Source organism: Podarcis liolepis, assembly GCF_965112155.1.
Source record: "Podarcis liolepis genome assembly, chromosome: 3".
In the NCBI taxonomy this organism is placed as follows: Eukaryota; Metazoa; Chordata; class Lepidosauria; order Squamata; family Lacertidae; genus Podarcis; species Podarcis liolepis.
This window is the reverse complement of record NC_139557.1, coordinates 69,885,976-69,913,336: the sequence shown is the minus strand read 5'-3', so window position 1 is coordinate 69,913,336 and position 27,361 is coordinate 69,885,976. Positions and strand designations below refer to the sequence as shown.

Genomic DNA, 27,361 nt, shown 5'->3' with positions numbered 1-27,361 from the left:
TGCAAAAGATGATACAAATTGGCATGACACAAAGCATATGCACATTTTACACACATTTCTGCTCCCTTTTGTGGGTGCACTGAAAAACCCAATCTACATACAGTAGAACCTCTACTCACAACCGCCTCCACTCACACATTCCAAGTTGCGACCACGGCAAACCTGGAAGTAACCGGTGGGTTTGCCGCCGTTCACACATGCGCAGAAGAGGGTAATCACCACCCACACCTGCACACAACGGCGCTTCTCCCAGCGATCCGTTTCGCCATAAGGCAGGCCTCTGGAACAGATTGTGGTTGTGAGTAGAGGTTCCACTGTACAATGTTCTGGGCCCATAAAATCCTGCTGGCAGCCTTGGTTCTATTAATAAAGCCACACAACACTGCTGACTCAACACAATCCCAGAATCTATTTCACATATACTACTACCAATCCAGGATTCCCCATCCTAATGCCTGTACAACTTATTGCTGTATATTTGTTGTTGCTGCTGCTGCTTTGTCTGAATGCATTACTTTTGCATTTGTTTGCTTAATTTCAATGTGTGAGTTTCAGCCCCATTTTCATTTTGAATTTTCTACAGTGGTACCTTGGGTTACGAACTTAATTTGTTCCGGATGTCCGTTCTGAATGCGAAACTGTTCTTAACCTGGGGCGCGCTTTCGCTAATGGGGCCTCCTGCTGCCACTGTGCTGCCGGCGCACAATTTCCATTCTTATCCTTGGGCAAAGTTCTCAACCCAAGGTAAGTATGTGCGGGTTAGCGGAGATTGTACCTCAAAGTGTTTGTAACCCAAAGCATTTGTAACCACTGTACTCATCTTCTATTGTGCTGTTTTGTTTCATCCAGAAAGTTTATCCTCTGAATAAATTCATTTAAGGTACGGAAAAAAATGTTGAAAGTACCAGTCTGGGGATAGAGCCTTGCAGCAACTCACTCAAAACTTCCCTCCTGTTTAATAAAGAACCTGGCTCCTGGTTTAAACCAGTTAGTTAAAACTTGGCTACGAAAACAAGCTAGGATCAAAACCCATCATTTCTTATTTCAATAAACTGTAGCAACCGAGTATAATTAATTTAAACCCTAAGACAAATGCTCTGAACTCCTTCTCCAGCTGCACCAAAGGAGAGATGAGGGAATCAGCCTAAGTCTCACCTAGATCAATTCACATATCGTTTAAAGCATGATTCAGCATTATATGCAAAATGGGCAAATAGCCACATATTATTCTTATTCTTTTCTACCTCCATCCATTTGTGCCCCAACCACTCTGGGCAGCTTCCAGCATATATAAAAACACAGAAAAACATTTAACCTTAGAAAGCTTCCCTATACAGGGCTCTCTTCAGAACTCTCCTAAAAGATATATAATTACTCATTTCCTTGACATCTGATGGGAGGGCATTCCACAGGGTGGGCGCCACTACCGAGAAGGCCCTCATAATGCTAAACCATAGTTTAATATTAAGTGTGCAAGTCTGAGTGAAGCCTTGGGCTGATGTACTCCTACTATCCTCTCATGGAAGGGAGGAATGTGGGTTTTCTTCACATACACATTTGAACTAACTTATGACTGAAGAAGTGAAAAGTTGTGATAGCAGCTTAGAATGTAAGTCTGAAGATTAAGGCAACTAAATGGACAGAATTCCTTCTTTAATAAACCCTGGATTGAAGAAAGAGACTCCTAAAAATGATTTAGAAACAAATTAGTTTGGGAATTTAAAGACATATCGGCTTTCCATTAACTCATTAAGTTGATGTAGTCTGGGCTTCCAGATGAATCTCCATTAATTTCTACTCTGACCTCAGCTAGTCTACCTGCTAATCTGAGCCGACAAACCATCCTCCAAACCACAGTTTGAATGACTTGAACCAAACAACAGGCTTGGACTGTCCCTCTTCCACATGATGCTTAAGACTGAAATCAAGTCCCATTGAATTCAATAAAACTTACTTTGAAGACACCATTAGGATTGTGCTGTGATACATCACTTTCTGGTCTTATCAGTCGCTGCTTGCTGTTGCATTCAAACCAGCGAATCAATGATTTGAATGAATCCTTCGAACCAGGATTATGAAACAATATAAAAGTGTGGTTTGCAATCCTGCTTTGGAGGGTTTGCTCAAGCCATTATTCAGATGTAATGACAAACAGTAATTTAATTAAACCAGAAAGTAATGCATTAAACTCTGTGTGAGCCAATACAAGCCTGTGGCTAGTTTCCTATCATCCAAACCATATTTTGAAGAATCATCAGAATGCTTATTATGGCATCTATAGCACTAAAGAACTTGCTTTTTTATGTCTTGTATATACCCAATCCAAACATACACAAAATGAGAACTTTAATAAATGATCATTCAGCAATTAGCAGATGTCGGCTAAAAATTTCCAAAAACCATTTGGATACTATGTTACTATAATGTTAACATATTTTTAACTAACATAAAAAAAGAAAATGTTTTGTATTTCCTTGTTTTTTATCATAATTGTCAATTAACATTAAAAAGAATTGCAGCTACTATAAATACTTACCTGGGAGCACATCCCATTAAGACCAGTGGGGACTACAATTTAATAGAAATTAAACAGCATTGAACTGTTAAGTGATCAGGAATCTAAGACAAAATATCTATCAAAATAAATGGAAGCCAAATACACAATAAAAGATGCAATTTTATGCAGCGTTTCAGAAAGTACTGCTTAAAATATTATTTCCTTGATGCAGTTTTTCCATATTTGAGGAAGCATTTGCTAAAGTTAATTTGCTTACATCCATTTTTCGTTACTTATGTCATGCACAGATTTGAACTGAACCTCTGATATAGATATCATAAACTAACAAGTTGAAAGTAGCTATGACATCTCCCACACAAATTTAGGTCCTCATAGTATAAAGAAAAGTAGTGAGAAACCAGATATAATGAAAGAGAAAGGTGCTGTTTACACATTTATCTGTTAGGCTCACACGTTTCCAAGTACATTGCCAGTTACTTTAAACAGCAAGTGCTGCAATAATTTGGCATCCATCCATCTGACAATTTGATTCACACCTCATTTGCTACTTAAGTTAAAACATTTCAGACAACCTTGAGAAAGCACCTCTTGTCTCCAGAAAAATGCATATTTTTATAACAATGCCAAAGGTCTCAGCAAACACTATAAACACAGATCTTTCAAAAAATCCGTCCTTTCAAAGATGTTATCTGGAGTTGTAATATGCATGCACATGCACACATCACACTGATTTCAGACTTTGGCACCAGTTCTGAGGTGGATACTTTAACAGGTAAGCATATTGAATATATTATGCTTAATTGGTGGCAACAACTTAAAATGCAGACTTCAATACAGACAATGCAGGAACTTTTAACATGTTGGAGCTAGAAATAGGAAAATAATGTTTCACAGCATTAGGGTATCCAGTGGTTGCACACTCACACAAAGTTCCTCCACCCAATTTCAGCTTCTTTACTCCTCCCTGTATTGCACAGGCCACACAGTTCAAGATGTCCACAGGCTCTCTGGGGAGCACAGGAGTTGCATGATGGAACTGAAAATAAGTTACACAAGTTGCTCTCTCGTTTAGCAACTACTGGATATACCGTATTTTTCGTCCCATCAGATGCTCCGCCCCATAGGACGCACCTAGTTTTTTTGGGGGGGGAAATAAAGGGGGGGAAATTCCCTTTATTCCCCCCAAAAAAAAACCAGGTCGAGGAACAGTGGCATGGCGGCACTCCGCCTCCCCACTGTCCCCCGAGCTTGTGGGGCTGGCCACAGAGCGAGGGGTGCTCTGCTTCAGGGTGCCCTATGCGCCGGGCTGCTATCCACAGCGTGGGGAGCCCTGTGGGAACTCCCACAGGGCTCCCCACGCTTCGGATGTCTGCCTGGCATGAGGGACGCTCTGCTTCAGGGCGCCTCGCGCGCCGGGCAGCAGGCTGATATCCACAGCGTGGGGAGCCCTGCGGGAACTCCCGCGGGCTCCCCAGGCTTGCTGATAGCTTCCTGAAGCCAGGAGAGCGAGAGGGGTCAGTGTGCACCGACCCCTCTCACTCTCCAGGCTTCAGCGTAAGCCTGTATTCGCCCCATAGGACGCACACAGATTTCCCCTTCATTTTTGGAGGGGAAAAAGTGCGTCCTACAGGGCGAAAAATACAGTAACCATAAAGTTGAATCCTATGGACTCAACCATAAAGTTGAATCCTATGGACAAAATGGGTTTATCAGTTTCCTTAGCCCCTTTTCGGAAGCGGACTATTGACACGCACGGGCTGCTCTAAACTAGATATCCGTGTCATGATTGGCTGGTGTTCACCACTTCTCCAGCCACAGTTCTACTTCTGCATATTACGACAACTTCCATCGCCAACATCCAGAGGCACATACCTAACTACCATATTTTTCGCCCCATAGGACACACCGCCCCATAGGACGCACCTAGTTTTTTGCGGCGGGAAATAAATGTATTTCCCCCCCCCCAGGCGCGGGGCTGGCACGGGGGAAGCCCGAGCTTCCCCCAATCCCAGCCCCAAGAACAGCCTGCTATCCGCAAGCCTAGGGAGGCCAGCGGTAAGTCGCACCGGTCTCCCCAGGCTTCAGAATGCAGGCAGCTCTGTGCAGCCATCGAGAGGCAGGCGCAACTTCGCGCCCGGCTCCGGATGGCTGCGCAAAGCTGCGCTCGCCCTGGAACAGCAGGCAGCTCTGCACAGCCATCGGGAGGCGGGCGCGAAGTGGCGCCGGTCTCCCGAGGGTTGCACAGAGCTTCCTGAAGCCTGGAGAGCGAGAGGGGTCGGTGCGCACCGACCCCTCTCGCTCTCCAGGCTTCAGTGAAAGCCTGCATTCGCCCCATAGGACGCACACACATTTCCCCTTCATTTTTGGAGGGGAAAAAGTGCGTCCTATAGGGCGAAAAATACGGTATATGCCAACCATACGAAAGCTGTAGTATGTTAAACTGAATTGTTGCATGTTCAGATATGTACCATATTTTTTGCTCTATTGTACGTACCGGACCACAGGACGCACCTAGTTTTTAGAGGGGGAAATCAAGGAAAAAAATATTATTTCCCCCCCCCCCAAAGAGCCACAGACACGCTGCACGCAGCCTGTCCACTTCTCCCAGAGCTTCTCGGGGCTGCGGGGGAAGCCCAGGTCCCCCCCCCCCCAGCCCCAAAGAGCAAAGAAGCCAAGACAGCGAGAGGGATCCATAGCCGCACAACCTCTCCAGCCAGGAGCTAAACCTCTCTAGTGCAGCTAAAGAAGAAGACAAGGCAGCGAGCGCGATCCATCCCGCTCGCTGCCTTGGCTTCCTCTTTAGCCTTGCGCAACGGGATGGATCGCGCCCGATGTCCACCGGGGCTGGACTCCTTGGGTTCCCTTCCAACCCTGCAATTCTATGACCTCGGAAGGTGTTGGGGGTCTCCACCACTGGAGGCTTTTAAGCAGCGGTTGGGGGAACCATCTGCCTGGCGTTCTTTAGCTATCATTCCTACATTGTGAGGGGGCTGGGCTAGATGACCCTCGGGTGGCCCTCCCAACTCTATACAGTCCTACAGTTCTGCGGCAGGAGATCCACAGCCACTTCACACAATGCCCACTCCCAATTTTCATTGGAAAGACACTGGCTTCAGTGTCTAGGTAGGTACCCCCCTACCTGCCACACTTCCCCCACCCCACTTAAGCTGAGGGAATTCCTGCCCAGAGAAGCTCCCAGGTGAGGCAAGTGTTAAGATCTACCTCTGGTGGATCACGCTCGCTGCCCTGGCTTCCTCTTTAGCCTTGAGCAGCCTCCCTCCGGCTGGATAGGTTTCCTGGGGAAAAGCCTGCAAGAGCCGTGCAAAGCTTGTGTGGGGCTCCTGCCTGCCTCCCCCCTGCATTCGCTCCAAAGGACGCGCATACTTTTCCCCTTAGTTTTTAAGATGGAAAAAGCGCATCCTATGGTGCGAAAAGTACAGTAATTTTATACATGGTGGGAGCAGACATCATAATCTAACACACGAGAAAACTGTGGCTTAAGAAGCAGGCATCTAATGTAGGCCTTAGTAAGCATTTTAAAATATTTTATTTTAATGAAGTAACCGGGTCTTCCCCAACCTGGTATCCTCCAGAGGTTTTGGATTCTCAGCTTTCACCAGCCTCCATCAGCATGGCCAATGGTCTAGAATAGGAGGGATTCTTTTTCATCAATAGCAAGTGGACACCAGCTTGGAGAAGGCTAGTGTAACCATCGGGAAAGGTTAGCATAGCTATTCAAAGGCACGTTCCACAAGACCTAGTTGAAAACACAATACAGAGTATTATGCTACAAAACACCTCACCCTATTCAAAATAATGGTCTCTGCAGGGCCAAAATTGGTTCTGTGTCAACTGGAGGTAGCCAATTTGGAAATAGCATTGGGTAATTTCACAGAACACATGCAAGTAGGTCTGTGCAACTGGTCTGGCCGGATCCCGAACCAAATCAGACCGACCAGGGAAGCCCTGGCTCACCCCAGGCTGTCAATGGGTGTGCCTCCTCCATGAGAGGTCCAGAGGTAATAGGAGAATGGGCCTTTTCTGCAGTGGCCCCCCATTTGCCAAATGCTCTCCCCAGGGAGGTTTAACTGGCACCTTCATTATACATTTTTAGGTGCCAGGAGAAAACATCTCTCTTCAACCAGGCCTTTAGTTGATTAACAGGCTATATCTTTTTTAATGTATTTGAGGGATGAAGAGGTTATTTGTTTGTTTTGTTCTTATTGTGTATTTTGTGGTTTTATTCTGTATTGTATGCTGAGAACTGTCGTGAGATCTCCGGGTGAAGGGTGGCATACAAATTTTAATAATAAGAAAAAGAATAAATGCAAGCATGGTGAAAAATGCTTCTTATCACAAACCAATACTTTTAAGTGCTATGTATTGGACCTTTCATGAATTCCAAGCCTTAAACTAGAGACACAACAATACAGAAAAGCAAAATGAGCATACAATCAAAGCTTTCGTATTATCAGAGAAAGCAAAAGTTCCCAATGCACTTGATCGTACTATAGCTACCAATGTGAATCTTACAGACTAGCAGATATAATTATCATAGCTGGATGACTTGTCATCATGCACATTATTTACTAAATAATACTTTATTTTTAAGATAGTCAATTTAAAATATATATATATGAGAATTTCTATTCATGAAATTAAAGCACTGACACTAAATCCACATTCAATTTAGTCCAGTTCAGGAGCCATTACAAGCCTTAGATTCACAACAACAAGCCATGCTGTGTGAAAGACCCTTAAAAACCAAAATAAACAATGCTTCCTAAATAAAAATTTCTAGTACAACATCTTTACAAAGGGCATACACTTGCTCAGCACTTAGAATTATTTCTGTAAGTTGTCTTTATTTGATTTTATAGAGTATATAAAACAATTATAACAGATAAAAATTAAAAAAGCACTGAGAAATTTTCTTCTGTTCATTCATGAACAGATTACATTATTATACTGTACCTCTTAATCTGCTTCTGCTGCTCTTTTGGCACTGGAAACTTAAAATATTACCAGGTTGAATCTCCAACTCTTAAGAATCAATACATGCTGCCCCTTCAGGAAAAGGTGTCTGGATCTTATGTGTAAAGCCTGAATAGTGAGCTAAAAACATATTCAGATGTACTGGAGGTTCTTCACATATTCCCAAGCAGAGAATCTCAAAGTGACAGCAGACACATGCTACCAGACTTCTCTGCAGGGGGTGGCAGTTTGAGGTATCAAAAGGATTTTAAAAGAGGGGAGGGACAGGGACAGAGCCTGGCAGGCAGCAGAGGAGGAAGAATACTGAAACCTCTGGAAACGACTTAATGTCCTTGGCTTCAGTACCTTGTTTGGAAACAGCTTTGGGGATTTTGTGGCACTCTCACCACCGGCTATATTTCTCACAAAAAGAACTATTTAAAAACATGTAAACATTGAATGATAAATTATATATCTTAACTAAATGCTACAAAAACAGTGAATTCCATTTTGATGCTCAAGCACACGTGCTTCCCCTCCTCTGTATGAGAACGTAAGTAGCTTTAGACCTGTATAAATTAAAGGTGGTGGTGTGCTTTTAATTAATTCATGCTCCCCCACTGAGTTAAAGACCTCGCACAGGGCAAGCAACTCTCTACTGCAGATAGAAAAGGCTGAGGCAAAAACCTCACATTGAACAGCCGATTCTAAAAATGGTGGCCCAGTGCATTTTTTAAAAATCAGAAATTAACTTACAGTAGACTCTGTGATGATATGCTACATCAAAAACAAAAAAGCAAGAGTATCTTCTCACACACATTTTAATAGCTGATATTCTACAAGTAAAGGCTATTGAGGAGTATATAGCTGGAAAAGGCAATTTAATCTGACCATTTTGATTTGCTCCCAAGACCGGATGCTGCAAGCAGCCCACTCAGGACAAAAGAAATCCCAAAATGTCAGTAAATGTGTAAAAGTAAAAAGGTAAAGGTAAAGTAAAAGCGTAATTCCCCCCCCCCGCCCCCAACAATAATCTCAGTTGCCCAAAGAAGAAATGATGACTACTTTCAGTGAAGACTTTTCTGTAATGCTATTCAGGGATAAGATATGTAAGAAAGTGATGGCAACACCCACCTGGTAGTACTCTAGTATCCTAAGCAAGATATGTCCCCACCGAATTATCGAACCATTACTTTAGGTGTATGCTATGTCTGTCACTGGGGCAGTAAGTATCATCCAATAGGATAAATACAGCTAACAAAATCATAGGAAGATTATATTAATGATAACTAGAAGTGTTGAAGCACCTCAAGAGCTTCAGCAATCCTTCAATAACTGCTGTCTGTAAACCAGGAGTTGGCAAGGTTTACCTCGCCTGGGCCAGTTCACTCCAGTGGAGAGCCCTCTGTGGGCCAGATCGTGTGTGTGTGTGAGTGCATGCAGCCGCGATTTCCAGTGTCTGAGCATGCACAATGCGATTTCCGGCACCGCAGAAGCGAGTCCCTGCACTGTGCCGGTTTAGCGCAGCACGCGGGGACTCGCTGAGCGGGCGGCTCGGTTTGAGGGTAGCTCGTGGGCCGGTTAAACGACCCCCATGGGCCACTTGTGGTCCATGGGCCTTAGGTTGCCTATCCCCCTTAGTCACTTTGGTCTGTTAATTCACCTTTGTCTCTCCTTTTAATGTAAGACCTCCACTGAAATTGTTTTACCTGTTTCCTTGCAATAGTGGCCACATTCATATAAAAAACCCCCATGAATTAAGGGCTATAAAGCTCTTTCCTATTTATTAGGGAACAGAAGGAAATGTAGGACAAACCTATGAACTGAGGTTGCAATTTTTTTATCCATTACTGAATCATTTGATGGTGGAATCCACACCACTTCCAAGGAGGAGGTGGTGACACCCCCCCTCCTTAAGAGCACCTCCCTGGACCCATAAGTGTTAAACAACAATACTCAGTGATGAATTTCCCCCTTGGGGGCAAGGTGATCTAGAGGGTGGTAGCTGTCTATCTGAATCCATGGCAATGAAACAATCTTAGCCAGCCTGGTTGATGGCCTTTGTTCTCCTTGACCTCTTGGCAGGCATAAATACTACTGACAATGGTACTCTTCTGGAGCAGCTCAGGGATATGGGGTTTGAGGGCCTTGTACTCTAGCGGATCTACCCCTACTTTCAAGGTGGTTTCCTGAAAGTAGTTTTGGCAGTCCACTGTTTGGTGCCATGGGAGCTGTCTTGTGGTGTCCCACAAGGTTCCGTTTTGTTCCCCATGCTGATGTATGATGTCATCAGAGATTAGTAGTGAGGTGTCACCAATATGCAAATGGCACCAAACTCTCTCTCTTACATCTGAATCAGGAGAGGTGGTGGAGGTGTGTGACCAGTGTTTGCAATGGTGGTGGGCTGGATGAAGCTCAAACTGAAGCTCAATCTTGAAAAGACAGAGGTGTTAATGTGTTCCTAGTTCTCAAGTCTGGGAGGTGAGCCTGTTCTGGATGCGGTTGTGTTCCCCTGAAGGAACATATCCATAGCTTGTGACTACTCTTGAATCCAACATCATCACTGGAGGATCAGAAGGCCTCAGCAGCTAGCAATCCCTATTTTCAGCTATGCCTTCTTCACCTATTACAGGCCTTTTGGATAGAGGGGTGTGAAGACTGCTCAAACATGTCAAATGGTTAAAAATGCAACAGCCACATTACTGCCTGGGTTTCCATTTACAACCCACACAACCACTGTTTTTAAAACAGGTGCAGTGATTGCTAGTTTATTTCTGGGCCCAATCCAACCAGCTCACCTAAGTACATAAAGCCCTAAACAACTTAAGCGCCAAACAGCTGAGATGCATCTGGGTCAGCCCTTGTGTAGTTTCTGTCTTATGCTGAAATATGTACCACTTCATTCTGGCCTTTCACACTTGCGATAACTATTCTGGCAAGTCACTTTGCGACTTCAATTTGTTCTAAAGTGTTTTCAGTATTGTATTTTTAAATTGCTGTAACCCATCCTCAGACCTCATGGAGAAGGGTGGCTAAGAACCTGAATACATAATAAAATAATAGTAAGAGTTATGAAAAACAGAGGAGACTATCTGGAGTTTCCACGCTGACAACTTACAAAACAGATGGATGAGTACACAATAGCCAATACTGTACAGATTGGGTGGGGATTAACCTACCGCCACCCATCCCAATCAGGGCATATGCTGTGTTTGGTTGCATTTTGCCTGGATATTGTTGGTAAGAAAGAGTGTAAGAAGATCTCGGCAAGATCAGACCAAAGGCCTGTAGTCAAGCATTCTGTTCTCACAGTGGCCAACCAGACATCCATATCACCCACCAACAACACACAAGCACAATTATAGTCTGCCACTCAAGTTCCTCAGCGACTAGAATTAATGGTCTTGTGTCCTGCCTCATGATGCCTAGAAGTTATCTTTCTAGAGATCCTTACTACCCTTTAGGAATTTTTAAGTATGGCTACAGTCGTTTGCTTTATACAATTAAATCTCTGGAAATGATAGTAACCTTTTAATTTTATTAGCAAATGGAAAATGTGTGGGTGATAACACAAAATATACAAGTTTACTCCAAAATGTTTTCTATATTTTTGCATACCACAGTAATGTTTTGCTATAGTCAGCCAAAAACTCAGAAATCTGTTTTCAAGCAACAGCTACAGCTGATTAACAAGGAATTTCATTTGCACCCTATCACACTGTACAAATTAATTTCTTTTCTCTTCTTTTTTGAAGAATATCTGTTGAATTCATACAGTGCTTCTTCAAAACTGGTTGCTTTTCTCCTTTGAAAAACACATAAGAAAATGCATACCTTTAAAAAAAATTAAGGCATTATTATTTTAAATAGATACCCTTGGTTTTCTAAGTGTTGTCATCAAACTCAGCCACCACACTTACAAAGGGAAGAAAAGCTTAGCTTATTGTTACAAAAAAATAGACCATAATAAAGGTACAACTGAGCAACCAGCAGCCAGAAACTATTACTCCAAACAAACAAAATAGCCTCTCAAACTTCTCTCTTTACAGTTCTTTTTCACAGCATCCAAATCAGCAGCTTATCTTTGTCAGTGAATTATTCTTTCCTCTGCCAGGCAGGAGAGCTACTTGTCTGTGTATACTGCCTGTGTGTTATCTATATATGCATTCCATTTGAATCCAATTTCCTTGCATTACCTCTGCCCAGGTCAGGGATGAATGGCTGTCAAATTCCCTCAGGAATAAAAAGAAAAACCCTTTCTTCCTGAGGCAGCAAGTTTCAATTCACAGAGCACATGGCTAATCTACATATGTGAAGGTCACAGCACTTCAGTCAAGGAGGTTAAGAATGGAACAGCTCACGTAAGGGGCTGTCTTAAACATCTTGGCATGGCGCCCAACAACTGAGATTGTTGAAAAGCAATAGATAGCTTCTGGCAGCACCAAGAGTAAAAATATTTTGATCATGTGATGCCATGCAAGCAAACCACTTTGCTTCATGTGAGAAACTTTTACAGACACTAATACATACCACATTTTGAATCAACTCCAGGCACCAGCCTCCCCTCCCCCATGCTTAGTAACTGAGCTGGGGGGGGGGAATAGAAACACTAAAATGATTTCAGTGGAGGCTGATAATTTCCCAAGTTAAAAAGAAATTAATCTTACAGCAAACCCAGGGATATAAATAACAGCTAACTATAAACATCACTACAAATATCACCCTAACGGAACTCAAACTGTTTGTGCCACTGAAGTCAATTATCTTCATTTATTTAAAGGGTCTGCAAAATAAAATTAACTCTGTCCACCATAATAATTCCTCATTGTATGTACTCTGCTGAAGTTCTCAGCTCTAATGCCAGATACATTTCATTTTCATATTGTACAGTTAAGGCTTGCAGTTTCACATACAAATTAGCTTGCACAGCCTGCTGCTTCCATGGAATATGCAAGTGGTCACTTTTAGTGTTTGTTCTCCACACCCAGACTGGAAAAATCTATATGCTTGGTTGTCCAGGTGCCTAAAAATTTGATGCTGGTGCATAAGGAATATTTTTACACCACCATTATCCCCTTGCAGGGTTTTTATTTTGCTGAGTAGGACGGAATGAAAAGAACCCTAGCTGGGAGGGGATCCTAGTAGTTATAAGGATCACACATTAAATGGAATGGGAATACATTAATTAGACAAAACATCACATTTCAAGTCTAAGACATAGGAAACAAAGCCAGAAAATTCTGAAAATGCAGGTCACCAAAAACCTTTTATTTCATTTGAAAATTAAGGGAATGGTAACTACATCAGGTGTTTTCTCAGCACCACAGTTATACATAAAACCTAACTACCTATTCAACTGAAGAAAACTGTTTTACAAGGAACTGAAGGTAAGAAATCAGCACCAAGTTTACTGGCCCAGCTACTGTATGCTTAGTACCGGGCACAAATCATGATTGCACCTTATCATAAACCATGCTATTAACCCAATATTGAAAGTGCATTATTACAACACTGCAAGCACATCTCCTGAATTTGGATGCTATGCCAAACTGCGAAGAGTCCAGTCTCCCAAATACCCCTTTTTTCCAGCCTATCTTTTCGCCTCTCACAATATGCAATTACATTGATTAGCAATGAACCCAACACATGCCTACTCAGGAAGAAGTCCCTTTGAGTCTCTGGATAGGGGGTTGCATTTGCCTTGTTGGGCCACATCTTGTACAGTGGTACCTCGGGTTAAGAACTTAATTCGTTCTGGAGGTCCATTCTTAACCTGAAACTGTTCTTAACCTGAGGTACCACTTTAGCTAATGGGGCCTCCAGCTGCTACTACGTGATTTCTGTTCTCATCTTGAAGCAACGTTCTTAACCCGAGGTACTATTTCTGGGTTAGCGCAGTTTGTAACCTGAAGCGTCTGTAACCCAAGGTACCACTGTATATGTTTGCTATAAATTGGGATAGATCTGTTCAACTAACCACTTCTTCTTGAGAGGACAAAAATCCAGCAATGGTGACAAAACAATTTTTATATTTTCCAAAACACATGAGATGCTGGTACGCATGCTCCCAGGTTTTTCTGACAGTTTTCCACAAATCTGCACAATCCTCTTTAAACTATTGAGGTGAGGCATAAAAGCAATTTTGGAATTTGATATAAAGCATTATACATTGCAATTCTGTGTGTATATACTCAACAAATATATACTACAGTTACAGATCTAGTAAAATTATTTTTACTCACAAGTAAGTCCCACTTTGCTTAATGGGACTCACTCCTAGGAAAGCATACATAGGATTGAAACCCTAAAGGGGAATACTGAAGTTCATATGCTATTTCCCCTGGACAAACTGTGCACACCTAAAGATTATAGGGTTAGATTTCTCAATTAATAGTATTTTTCATCATATATGTTCCTATGCCATTTTAACAAACTCACTGACTCATAAGTACAATTCATACAGCTCTGGTATTCTGAACTTTCATCACAAAAATTAGGCTCTCTCATTTCATTCTGGAAATTAAAATTGACAAAAAAATGGATTTCAGTCAGGAACTGTCTGGAGTAGATATGGACCTGCACTACAAAATCATACTTTGAAAGGTTTCTTTCTTGCCAAAAGATTTATTCTAACGACTCTTGTCACTCAAATAATCAAATCTGCTTTAAAGACTCTTCTGTACCTATGAAACACAACTGCAAACACAACTGCAATTGGGCCCATTCCTATTTTGCAGGATATTTCAAGGCTAGCATTGTCAGAAAAGATCAAATTGTAATTTAGATCAACATCAAGCTATACAAAGTTTTAGTTGAAGTAAGTATTTATTATGAAATCATTTAATTTCTGTGTGAAAAAGCAAGACCAAGTCATGTTTTAGTATGCAAAATATAGTAGATTTACTTGTGTAAGTAAGCTATGGAGCCACAGCACTAGGAAGAAAAATACCTTGCATGACATTCAGGAAAACTGAAGTAGAAACAAGCTACTTAGCAATGCAGTCTTAGACCGTAAGGCCAAACATTTTACATTTCCTCAATGTTAAACAAAGGATCTCCAGATAAGAGAAGAAAATCCCACTGAAAATACCTGTTCAAAAAGATTCTCAAAAAATTTAAGTGCGTTGTTTTGGAGAAACAATTGGCTTAAACCCTTTCATTGCCAATAACAGACATAATCGGTTTGCCATTGCAATCAATAAGACTTAGGTTTACCTAATTGCAAAATGCAGCTATTCATTACTTTCCTCTACAACTAATTAATTTATCTGAACAGTCATTATATTAAAAAATTCCCAATCTGATATCCTATCATACTATCACAAAACTCAAGCGCAACAAGCTGAACAGTAAAGGTGTAAAAAAACCAGCTGCTATGAAATACAGAAGACGGTGGATCTAACTCATAAAGCTCAGATAAGGAAGACTAGTATTTGATAGAGGGATTGATTTGGCTTTGTATCTTTCTACAATCCCTTGTTTATTAATTCTCAGTTGTTCTGTAACCTGTTGTTATTAAGAAGGCAGAGGAATAAACAAAACTAAGGCTGCAATCCTAACCATGTTTACTCAGATGTACATTCCACTTAATCCAAGAGGTTTACCCCTGGGTATGTAGAGTTAGGACTGTAGGCTAAGTAATATAATACTGGGTGCAAGTGTCTTCACGACATATTTATCCAGCCTATAAAACTGAGTAGCAGCCTCAGTCCTTCTAGAAATTAGATAGATAGATAGATAGATAGATAGATAGATAGACAGACAGACAGATAGATAGATAATAGATAGATATGGACAGTAAGCCTATACATAATGGATCATTTTTTAAAGAGAAAGCAGATGTAGATCACAAAATCCAGAATTCACATACTTAAACAGAAGTTCTAAATATTGAGAGGAAAGGGAGAGGGTAAATAAGTTATGTCCATAAAATAAGCAAAATTCTAGTACAAAAGCACATCAAATACAAGATAAAATAGGATGTTATTTAAACTATGTTAGATACTATTTTTTCCTTCTTGAAATATTACTTTTTCTTCACATATCATAGAATTTCTCTATTTCACCAAAACTACAGAAAAGTGTTTGTTATAAACCATTTCCTCTTTTTTATTATTTATTAAAGCAGATGTGACCAAAACCATCATATAAACTACCCAATTAACATACCATAATATAAAAATGCAATAACTTCACATTACAGAATACCTGTTTTATTTTTAGAAGTACTGTAGATATTGCATACTGAAAACATTTTTACACTATAATTTAAATAATTTTATCCAACTTTTTGTCCATTATATAAATTACAAAACAACATATATTCTGACTTGCAATCCCACAGAGCACAATTTCTATTACGGGCCTCTTAACACTAATCAGGACTTTATATGGCAAAAATTATCTTCTGCCAAGCCAACTGAATGTAAAGTAAGCATCATCGTGGGAGATGAACAAGGCAAATACAGGTATCATTCTTATTTTAACTATGGTTCTAATGCTTGTTTGTTCATTGATTTATCTACACCTCTTGCCAAACCAAAATTTCTAGTCTGATCTTCCCTTAAAACAGTAATGTGGCATTCAATATCCTCTGTCTTTTACACATTTTCATCTTGTTAAGATTATCTGAAATGCTCCATTTTGTAATTGAATCTAAAATAGTTCTAAGTATCAAATTAAGCCCTCAGACATGCATGTGGAATATAGTTTTAACAGTATTTTGCATCAGCTGACTCCCTTGCACAGGTGTCGCTGAATGTGTAATCTGGAAAAAAGATACATACACATTTAGTATTATAGGATTATTTCAAATTTGAGACGATTATCCAAACATACAGAACATATATCTAGCTTTGCATGACCATTTAAATTTTTTGCATGTCAAATGTGAGCAAAATAAATGTATTTTCATAAAAAACACACTACACTGAAATCATGCTGTGCTCAGAAACTGTCCCTGTTTAATCTGTCAGTTCTCTTAACAATTATATAGGAACATCTGATGATGCATCAGAAGAGTGGACTCAAGTCCACTAAAGCTTATGTCATAGCAACCTTTTAAAGTGCCATTAAAACACATTGTTGTTTTTGCTGCAACAGACTAACAGCTACTGCTTTGGAAGTTTTAAGCGTGAAGAGTATTTCAATTTAGAAATATTTTTTAAAGTATTGCAATGGGTCCCAAGTTAAGCTGCAACATAATTACCTGGGGATGTTAACATAATGTCATGCTTTGGTATAACATGTCTCCATGTATTCCCCCATCCAAACTTCTTATCTGGGGCCAAACAAGCAGCAGTTTAGCCCATATGTATAAATCATCTTTAATTTGTGGTTTCAGTAATAGGAATGGTTTGTGGCAGCACTTAAGAGACTTAAATTCAGAATATATATTTATATTTGAACCTGGCTCTAAATTTGTATACAGGTCCTTTACAGACAATTCAACCAGAAATGCATTATATAAATAAATGCATATTTCTTTTTAAAGTGCCTCATTTTCACAAACAAGCATTACTTTTGTAATTACTCATATCTACATTGATACTCCTCATATGTTTCATCTTGAAGGCGGCTGTACAGCCCTGAAAGGCGGCTTACAAAACCTAAATAAATTAAGTAAGCATTCCTATCTGAGCGGTGGGCAATACATGACAACAGCCTACTCAATGGAACCCAAATTAATGCTACCCCAATTTTAAAAACAAATTTTAAAGCCACTGAGGCGTGTTGGCAAAGTAAACCTGAATTAATTCAAATAACACCCTAATCATAAAAAAGCATTTTGGAGCTATATAAATAGCCCCAAAATTGAAAAATTCATATTTATCATATGACATTATAATCACAATACTGAAATTTTTTCCAATGGGTTAGCCTACCACAGCTAAACACTGCTGGGATCTGAAATTCTCAAGCCTTGAGCAGGCACAGCAAGTGAGGTACCACTGCTTTACATATCCACAGAGAATCTTTAGTGCCTCCTAATACATGGCACATTTTAAAATAGCACTAAAATGCAAGGCAATTTTGATGCTTTAACAAGCTTGAGGGGCAGTTATATGAACAAAAACCCCCACATATAAGCCATATACTACATAACTTGCAGCAGATTAACATTTCAGGTCACTCGCCCTGAACTTAACATGCTTAAGCAAGCACAATGAACATGACTAAAAATATTCCAAGTGACTAGTCGCCATCGTACCTAGAGATTTCACCACCACTCCCCAATTTTGTGCTCCCTCCACCCCCCCAAAAAAACCTGACATGCTTTTTTTCCAGTCACAGCATTAAGAAAATACACACAAGGATTTGAAACAACTATCCGCGTTTAAGCTTCATACAAAATTCTAGAACACTGATCGACCCAGTCTACAAAAGTAAAGTAAGTTTTGTGCTTGGGCACAAATCTGATTCTGTATAGGCCCAGAGGTGTTTTTATCATCATATATCAATTGTCATCAGTATATATGCTATTCCTGTAAACACATTCTAAATAAATAATTGGGGTCATTAGCTGCTTGGTAGGTGGAAAAGAAGGTACCCCTCTGTACTTGGGCTTCTACTAGATGGAGAACATCCTTGGAAGCAGTACTTTGCACTCCCTGCTGCTGTTGCATGAAGGTCCCAGGGCTGAGGCCTTTGTTTTAATGAAGCATTTTCATCTAATATGCATGGGTTTTCTTTATCCTGTCTAAATACATTTATTAGATATATATTTTTCAGAAGGAAAACAAACACAAGATTTAGCCTTGTCTCTAACATTGAAGACAGTGGAAAGGCTGTTCAAAATGAACTAATTTACCACCATTGTTACATGCAGCACTTGCATATAAATTCCTACGGAAAACTCAGTATTCCATCATTCTTAGCACACTGCAGCCTGTAGTGTACACACTGATCCCCTCTGTGTTAATAATATAATTAGCAGTAACAAGAGATGCTACTAATTTCTTGGTATTGCTCTTTTACAATATATTCTAGATGGAGAATCATGGTCCCAAACCGACATCTGAAAAGGAGTAATTTTCTCCCATTAGTATACTGATAATCTATAGACATCCAGCTGACATTTATCAGAAAGTCTCCAAATACTGGGTTCTGGTCCCACTATCCTTATTTAAGACAAAGCTCAGACAAAATAGGATGCAGCTGGCATAAACACGAGTTGCAGAGAGGGAAGCAGCTTCTTTTATAGATACAGTCTCCATAGCAAGAAGAATGCATTAAAAAAATCAACTATTAAACAGATTTTTCTAATAACTAGCCAATATTTTGTCAAATTAGTTATTCAATGAAAAACATGGTGATAAAAGGAAACATGTACTATTGCACTTTATGTGCCTATATCTAACGTGAATTATATCCCTGGAATGTGAGCTCTAATGAATTGAGTCATGTGACTTCTGCTGTTCATGCCATACAGTCACAAAACTAGTAAATAATAAAATAACAGTTGATGAGATTTGTGTGTCACTCCTAAATGTATTATCATAGACCTTATTTGCAGGAAAACTAATGCTGCAAAGCTGAAGCACACACTTGAACTGGACTTTATCTGTGTTCCTTCCTTTTTCTGCAATAGGAGATCCCTTTGTAGCTGGCAAATGCTATGAAAAATAACAACCAAATTTTATTTAAATGGGTTTTTAAAACAAATGAGATAGAATACTTGGTCATGGTAGAATCTATCTCCCCACAGCTTAAAAACACAAGTAGACACCAATAAGTAATAACGTCATAAAGCTTTCAGGTAGTGTATTGTATTCTATCTTCTTTTATTTTACAGGGAAGGTTAAAGTGGTTATGATTAGAATCACCAATTACCTTGTGAACATCTGTACAAATATAGCTATACATTAATATGCACACACATGTGCATTTTTAAACAGATATAGCACACATATATTTGGCTAGGTATTAAACCCAATATAGTCTCACATGAGATGGTAAATATTCTATTCTATACATTAAGACCATACAGAGCGTTCATCCACAGGAATACAATAGCAAAAGTGTATATTTATACTTTTAAGAATTTTATGTATAATGAAGTAACTGGTTTATTATTTTTTGCCTTCATTACATTGTTATTTTAAAAGAACTCCATTATCTTCGTAATTACATGTATCAGTTGGAAAGATGTTAAATTGTAATAAAATGAGGGGGGGAATACTAATGATCAATGTTCATCACAAATACTATATAAAGTATCAAAGAAAAGAATGTTGCCAGAATATGTATTATAAATCACATCCTACATAATAGTACCAAACAGATATTTGCTACTACAAGCAGGATATGAACAAGTTAAGTGCAAACTATGTTCATTCCAAGATTCATAAGGACATTATGATTTTGTTCTCATTCCAATAAATAATAAATAATTGTAACACCTATTGGGGCTAAATAAGACACAACAGTAACACACATCTACAATCCTCCTTGCTATGCCTTTTCCACCTATTAAAGCTGTATGTTTTAAATAGTCTATTGTTTAAAACAAAGGAGACAAAGCAAATCTTTTAAAATTGATTATGAGATTACACATACACATCTTCATTACCTAATGGTTTCAACTAACCCTTTTGTCTCAGAAAATTCAAAAGAGTAAAAGATTAACTCACTAAATTCTTACTTCCCCGTAAAGGGGGAAAAAAGGGAAGAGAAACGAAAACATTAGAGAAACACACTGTAGACAATAGACAAATATGTTTTCAGTCTGTTCAAGGTTCAAATTATTTTTCTCAGGTTAACCCATCAGTCACTACTGCAGTCACTGTCTACTGTAGGACATAATCATTTTAAAATGTCTTTTACTCTGAAACCAAGCTTTGAGAGTCCCCAAAGACTGTATGTGGGAATTTATTTCTTCTACCACTGTTCCTGAAAGCATATTCAAAGATTTAACAGTCCATAATAACATCATCTTGTTAAGGATGGAAAAGGTCCCCAATAAAACTTAAATATATTTTTACTCCTTTAACATAATTCACTTCCTTAAAAATCAAAGCATAAGCTTGTATTTTATTTTTTATATCAACAGAACTAAATGAAGCATGATGCCTGCTGTTTCTAATCAATGAAATCCAAATGCAGAACAGATTTTTAAAAAATATCTATGGTTTTCTGGATTTTTAAAAAATCATTTTAAACAAAAAAGTGACAACATTATATATCATTGGTTAATACAAGAGGTCACATATCTAAAGATATTGGAGACACAAACCTCATAACAAGTACACAAATAAAGCTAATGCCACTAAATATATATTGCATTAAAAATAAGTAATGTATAATACTATGCAGAATGAGTATGAATGTAGAATTCAGTCAAACAAATGCAGATTACAGCATAGATTTTCCACAAGATGTTCTACTACAATTTCACTTGTTTAAAAAAGCCCTAATAGTTTAAATGAAAAGCAATTGTTAAAAGATTTATCCATGTCATCAAAATAAAGAAAATCTTCAACGTTGATTAACAAGAAAACTACACATAAATTTAAACAGTGAAGATCCAATGATCACCTAAAACATTCTTTTTAAAAAAAGATTGTCTTTTTAACATAACAGTCCCTTGTTTGCTGAATCCTTCTTAACCTCAACTATCAAAAGATGCCTGCCAATTATTTCAGCTTCTTCTAAGAATGCGTAACCTTGCATCTGTGAGCAAAAGTGCTCAGTTATTATTTGTGGCAAGAATTTTTGTGACTGTACTGCTCAGCAATTCTATTTACATCAGCAATGCTAAATGCCCAATGGTGAGAGAGGAGCCAATCAGATGGCAGATTAGATGTCAACTCAGAGGCAGCTGTCTGGAGACTATTACAGCCAGTTTACCTCCACAATTCAAATTCCAAACCTTGCAAAGGAGATCAAGTCACTCTTTAGGCTCAGACTGCCGAGCAAGAAACATCAAGAGTTCTGAGTTATTTCCTATGGTTTTAAAGGTGGCAAAAAGACAACTTTTTACGAACATCGTCCAGACATGATCTGATGCCTACTGAATTGGTAATTCACAGCCTATAACTGATCAGAAATATTGTGTAGCCTCCAGAAACACTAACTGTTGATCTCTTGCAATACTCACGCCTTTTTCGTTAGATTCTCCCCCATCAACCAACGAAGCGTAAAGTTTGCCCGTAAGGGGAGAGCAAACACAGAGACTATCTAATTATAACATTCCACATATTTTTAAACTATTTTTATATTGGTTGTGAGGACATGAGAAACATGCCAAAAGAGAAAGTCATTCGAACAACCAGGATGTGAAGCTCTTTATACTACTGTGGAGCATAGATACAACATATTTACACTGTTTTTGCTCAGTTTCAATATAAAACTCTATCCAAGCGACACTATTTTCTAATAACCTAAAAGAAAAATAGATCAAGTCAGGAAAGGAAAGAGAGAGTGATTTTGCAAGCTCTGCTGGTTATGGCATTGGTTCCTCCCTTTCCCATTCCAAAGTGATTTTCCTCTGGGCCTTGTGTGTTCAGATTTCTAATAAGTCTAGAGTGGAGCACTGGGTGGGGTAAAGTGGGTCTTGTGTATTGTTCAACTGTATAAATGAAATGGTCTGATTTTTAGGAGGAAAGTCATCCCCCCTCCCCATGATGTCTTTCTGACCTAATCAGAGTCAGACACTGTGCATTATCCAACCCTGTGAGGGAGGGCAGCAAGGAGTTGAGATGGAGTAGGAGAAAAGTAAATTAGAAAGAAAGTAAAGACAGACACACACAGGCAAGTGAAACAACACACTGCTTGCTCTTTTGGGTTCTTATTGTTACCTGGCTCCTGCTGATGGTCTGTCCAGTGTTTCCAGGGCTCATAGCCGGGTGATTTCTTTGTTGTGCTGCTGCCCAGGCTGGGTTTGCACCTCCATACTGGGAACCCATGTCCTTGCCCATGCCTGCTGCTGCTGCCTGCTGGCTTCCTGGGGCGGCTGCTGCTGCTACTCCCTGAGCCTGCTGCTGCGATGGGGCAGCAGTGGGGTTGGCATAATCGGGGTAGCCAGTGCCATAGCTCCTCATCATGGGGCTGGGGGAAGTGAGCAGCTGGTTCAAGGTTGGGGTGGCCCCAGACGGGTGTTGGTTTTGCCCGGAGAACCTTTGGAAGCCCGCAGACCCCGACGCCTTGCCGAGGCTGCCTCCTCCGCTGCCCGGGCCCAGCATCATGCCCTGCTGGTGCTGCCTGGGGGAGTTCAGCACCCCGAAGGCAGACGAGGAGCCCCCATAGCCGCCGCCGCCGCCTCCTCCCGCCGCCGCTGCTGCTGCTGCTGCAGCCGCCGCCGCCGCTCCTGCTCCTCCTCCAGCGTTGCTGCCGCCGCCAGGCCGGCCGTAGGCGCCCGCGTAGTGGTTGTACTGGCTGTTGGCGTAGCCTTCGTGCGAGTTGGGCAGGGGGTCCATGCTGTTGGGGGCCGCCGCGGGGTGCATTAGCCCCATCCCGGGGCTTTGTTGTCCGCCATGTTGATCAAAGCAAGGCCCAGCCCGGCTCGCTGAGGAGGCGCCTCCGCTGCTGCTGCTGCCGCCGCCAGCGCTGCCGTAATAGCTATTAAACTCCGAGACACCCACCGCTGAGGGCCCGCCGCCGCCTCCTCCAGCGCCTCCGCCGCTGCCCGCTCCCTGAGGTGGCGGCGGTGGCTGCCCGCTCAAAGGTCCCAAGCCGGGGTGGTCGTAGCGGCTGCCGAGGTGCTGCTCGCCCATTTTGTCCGGCGGCGTCGCCGCCTCTTCGTCGCCGCCGCCTTTATTCGCCAAGGGCTGGGACTGTGGCCGGCTCTGGGGCTCGGCCTGTCCCCCTAAGCCGCTGTCTTTTCCTCCATGTTGCTGCTCCATGTCTGCGCTGCTGGGCTGAGCAGCGCCGCCACCGCCGCCGCCGTTGTTGCTGCCGCCGCCGCCGCAGCCGCCGTTGTTGTTATTCTGCATCGGATGGTGCTGAGGCGGCGGCTGTTGCTGGAATTGATTTAGCTGTTGGTGTGGAAGTGCATGGTGGTGGTGGTGGTGGTGGTGAGCATGGGGGTGCTGGGCATGGAGGTGAGCTGGGTGCTGGTGCTGGGCATGGGGGTGGTGGGAAGGTGCGGCGGTGGCGGCGGCGGCAGGGTGATCGCCTCCGACGCTTTTCAACTTGTGGTTGGGGAGCAGCCCTGTCTCCATAGCCGGGGTAGTAGAAGAAGAAGAAGAGGAAGGTAAACCCGTCGAGCTTCCAGCTTCTTTCAGAACCGATTCCGAGGAAGAACCGCTGTTGTTATTACCGGTGGCGGCGGCAGAAGTTGCATTATTGGCCATGTTCAGTTCATTCTGGTGGTGGAGGAGATGGTGGTCTACATTATTCAAGCCGCCGCCGCTGCTGCTGCTGTTGTTAGTCCCATCTACGACCCCCAAGAGAGAGCCCGGTCCAGCAGCTCCTGCGGTGCCTGCCACGGGACCCCCAGAGCTGAGATCCTGGCTTAAGTTGCCCGGCAAACTCGGGGTTTTGCCTTTCTTGTTCGCACCCGCCGGAGCCGCTGCTACTTGCGCGGCCATGATCATTGCAACATTGCAAGGAGGTGGGGGAGAGAAATCAATTAATTCCCCTCCAGCCTGGAAAAAAATGGGCAAAACAAATGGGGGTGGGGAGGGGGAAAACCCCCCAAAAGCCCCACAATTCAGGAAACGAACGATTTAACAAAAAAAGTCTGCTGATCATTCCCTTCGCGCGCGCGCACACACACAACACGATTTTTTTTTTTAATGACCGAAACTCCCCTCCCCAAGTCCTTGATGGAGATTAGAAATGGTAAGAATGCCTTACGGTCTGTGCCTGTTCCTGCTGTGTGATTTCATGTTGAAAGTTTTTTGTTCAGGTTTAAATGAAACTTTTTTCTTTTCCTCTCTAACCCGGATATGGGTAAATACACGTCTGGCTGAGCCTATCTGGCCCAGCATGGCATGAGAGAGCGAGAGAAGGAGAGGGGGAGAGAGAGAGGGAGAGAGCTCTAACAACTATTATCCACTTCTCTCTGATTACTCCAGCGCACATGGAAAACGCGGACTGGAGTTTCCTTCCGCCTTCTGCTGCAGCTCTAGTGGCGATGGTAACATGCAAGAAAGAGGAGACGCACACTTCACAGCCTCTCTTCATCAGCCTCGAAAAACAGGGCAGCTGGCACAGAGCTTTGCAAAAAAAAAAAAGCGTGGTGGGGGACGGATGCTGCCTTCTTTTGCTTTGTATTTTCTCGCTAAGGCGAGGGGAGTATTAAATCAAAGTAGCCCCTTGCAGCAAGGGCTGCTGTCTTCTAAAAAGAACACACACTTATTAGCTCCCCTCCCCCCCAAAAAAAATCAATTTAATAAACTAAATTTGCCTCTGATGTAATTCTGCATGTTTGTTTGATTTTTAAAAGTGGTCTGGATTAAAGTGTGTAACGGCCATCTACATATGATCAAGTGCATATGATCAAACTTAGAAAGCTCTATACAGCTACCTGGGCATGTACAATATAGGGTAAATGAAGGCATTTCTAATTGTGCATGCAGCATCTAATAGTCCTAATTGGAACTTTGCGTGCTTATTTGCATCAGAAACTAGATCCAGCCTACTTTCACATGTGGGTTTTCCTTGCTGGGTCAGGGATAATATATTTGATGGGACACTTGTTTCAGAATAAAAGTTATTCTGATTTCTTAAAAAATAAAATCATTTTATTAGATTTTATAATTAATGTAATTTGACCTGAGATCACTTGACAAAGGGCGAGTTAAAATTAGATAAAGAAATATGTCAGTAAGGTAAATATTTGCTCTAATTGTTGATGCACAACCCTGGTAAGTGAGGCTTTGGCAGCGGGTGGGCTTGGAGGGGGGAAGCAGCTTCCCCTTTCACCTCAGGTGGAAAATCAGAATGGGCCACCCCTGAATGGAGCCACTATGGTAGCTTCCCAGCAGGTGGGTAACTGGAGGTTGGGGAGGAGCAAAGTGGTATGGGAAGTTGGTGCAGTGGAAACGCACCAGCCAGCCCTGCCAGTACGTTTGCACTGCAGCCTTCTGCCTCTCCCTGCCAGTAAGCCATAGCAATCCATCTGACAGGAAGCTGGCATTGCAATTCTGCTCTACCCAGCAACCCATTGCACTGTGTCTATTTGTCTACTGTAGACTTGTAGGTGGTGCCTCACCCCCCTTGTCAAGACTGGTGGCATTGCTAAAAACAATCTATATAAATCTCTCTGTATGGTAAATAATGTCAGTATTTAGTCGGAAATAAATTCACTGATACAGCAGACTGTGTCCATCTAAATATGTCCATAGTTGTTACTTACAACTAATCCTAGGCATTTCAGAATAAGTCATTGGGCCTTGCTTCTGAGGACTGTGTTTAAAAGTCGTCCCCCCCCCCCCAAGAATAGCATGTTATCATGTTAGATTAAAGGCTCAAACCACCAAGGAGGACTGCCATGTAGTGTGACCTCCTTTGTTGTTCTTTAGTCGTTTAGTAATGTCCAGCTCTTCGTGACCCCATGGACCAGAGCACGCCAGGCACTCCTGTCTTCTACTGCCTCCCGCAGTTTGGTCAGACTCATGTTAGTAGCTTCGAGAACACTGTCCAACCATCTTGCCCTCTGTCGTCCCCTTCTCCTTATACCCTCAATCTTTCCCAACATCAGGGTCTTTTCCAGGGAGTCTTCCTTTCTCATGAGATGGCCAAAGTACTGGAGCCTCAGCTTCAGGATATGTGCTTCCAGCGAGAACTCAGGGCTGATTTCCTTAAGAATGTATAGGTTTGATCTTCTTGCAGTCCATGGGACTCTCAAGAGTCTTCTCCAGCACCATAATTCAAAAGCATCAATTCTTTGGCAATCTGCCTTCTTTATGGTCCAGCTCTCACTTCCATACATCACTACTGGGAAAACCATAGCTTTAACTATACGGACCTGACACAAATGGAATTTACAGTGGTGCCTTGCAAGGCGAAATTAATCCGTTCCGCGAGTCTCTTCGTCTTGCGGTTTTTTCGTCTTGCGAAGCACGGCTATAAAAGTAGTGGCTGGTGATTTGAAACTAGCAAAACTAACAAAATCATCTGTACTGATCTATTTAAAATATACTTTGAGCATGAGTCATCAACCTTTTTGAACCTGCGGGACACACAAAGATTCATGTTTGTCCAAGGAGTCCGAATAAAAGTATGGTCTTGCATAGCATGACTTAATAAGCCCCCCGCCCCCCAAAAGCCCTATCAAAATAACCCAGTGGTAGACAATAGAGTAAAATCATAGATCCAGTACTTGGCAGCACAACAAAAACATTGATTCAAGGCACAGCTTTTCTAAGATCTTAATGGTTTTTACATAGGATGGCAACAAAACCAATAAATCATAGAATAATGGATAAAGGTGACTTATGATTTGAGGGTGGGTGTTAGATATCTTGAAAAATTATGTGGCTATCTAAAGAGCCTTGTCTCATTTCCATGTTTTTGCACAATGGCAGCCCTGGGAAGCACCTGATCCCACCATTTTTACAATTTAGCCTATGGAGGTAATTTAGTCTGGTTGTGAAGGAAACCCCTGGAAAATGCAATTTCAAGAGGATCTATTTTACTAGCTCTGTTTTGTGTGCATGCATTCCCCCCCCCAACTTGGCATTCTCCATTTTTTCTCTTGTACAGTGGTACCTCGGGTTACATACGCTTCAGGTTACAGACTCTGCTAACCCAGAAATAGTGCTTCAGGTTAAGAACTTTGCTTCAGGATGAGAACAGAAATCGTGCTCTGGTGGCAGCGGGAGGCCCCATTAGCTAAAGTGGTATCTCAGGTTAAGAACAGTTTCAGGTTACGTACAGACCTCCGGAACGAATTAAGTACTTAACCCGAGGTACTACTGTATA

General features: G+C 41.6%; 1 protein-coding gene across 15 annotated transcripts in view; it reads right to left on the bottom strand.

Moving 5' to 3' along the window:
* ARID1B (AT-rich interaction domain 1B) overlaps positions 1 to 24,803 on the bottom strand; it is a 357,120-nt gene extending 332,317 nt beyond the window's left edge. For 9 of the 15 annotated variants that reach the window (XM_083496349.1, XM_083496350.1, XM_083496354.1 and 6 more), the window contains exon 1: positions 22,291 to 24,802. In XM_083496349.1, the coding sequence (XP_083352475.1) occupies positions 22,291 to 24,027 (1,737 nt within the window). In that variant the 5' untranslated portion in view covers positions 24,028 to 24,802. Of the gene's footprint in view, positions 1 to 22,290 lie in introns of all 15 variants that reach the window. The other 6 variants (XM_083496337.1, XM_083496351.1, XM_083496347.1 and 3 more) reach the window with 2 other exon arrangements.
* Positions 24,804 to 27,361: the final 2,558 nt, after the last annotated feature.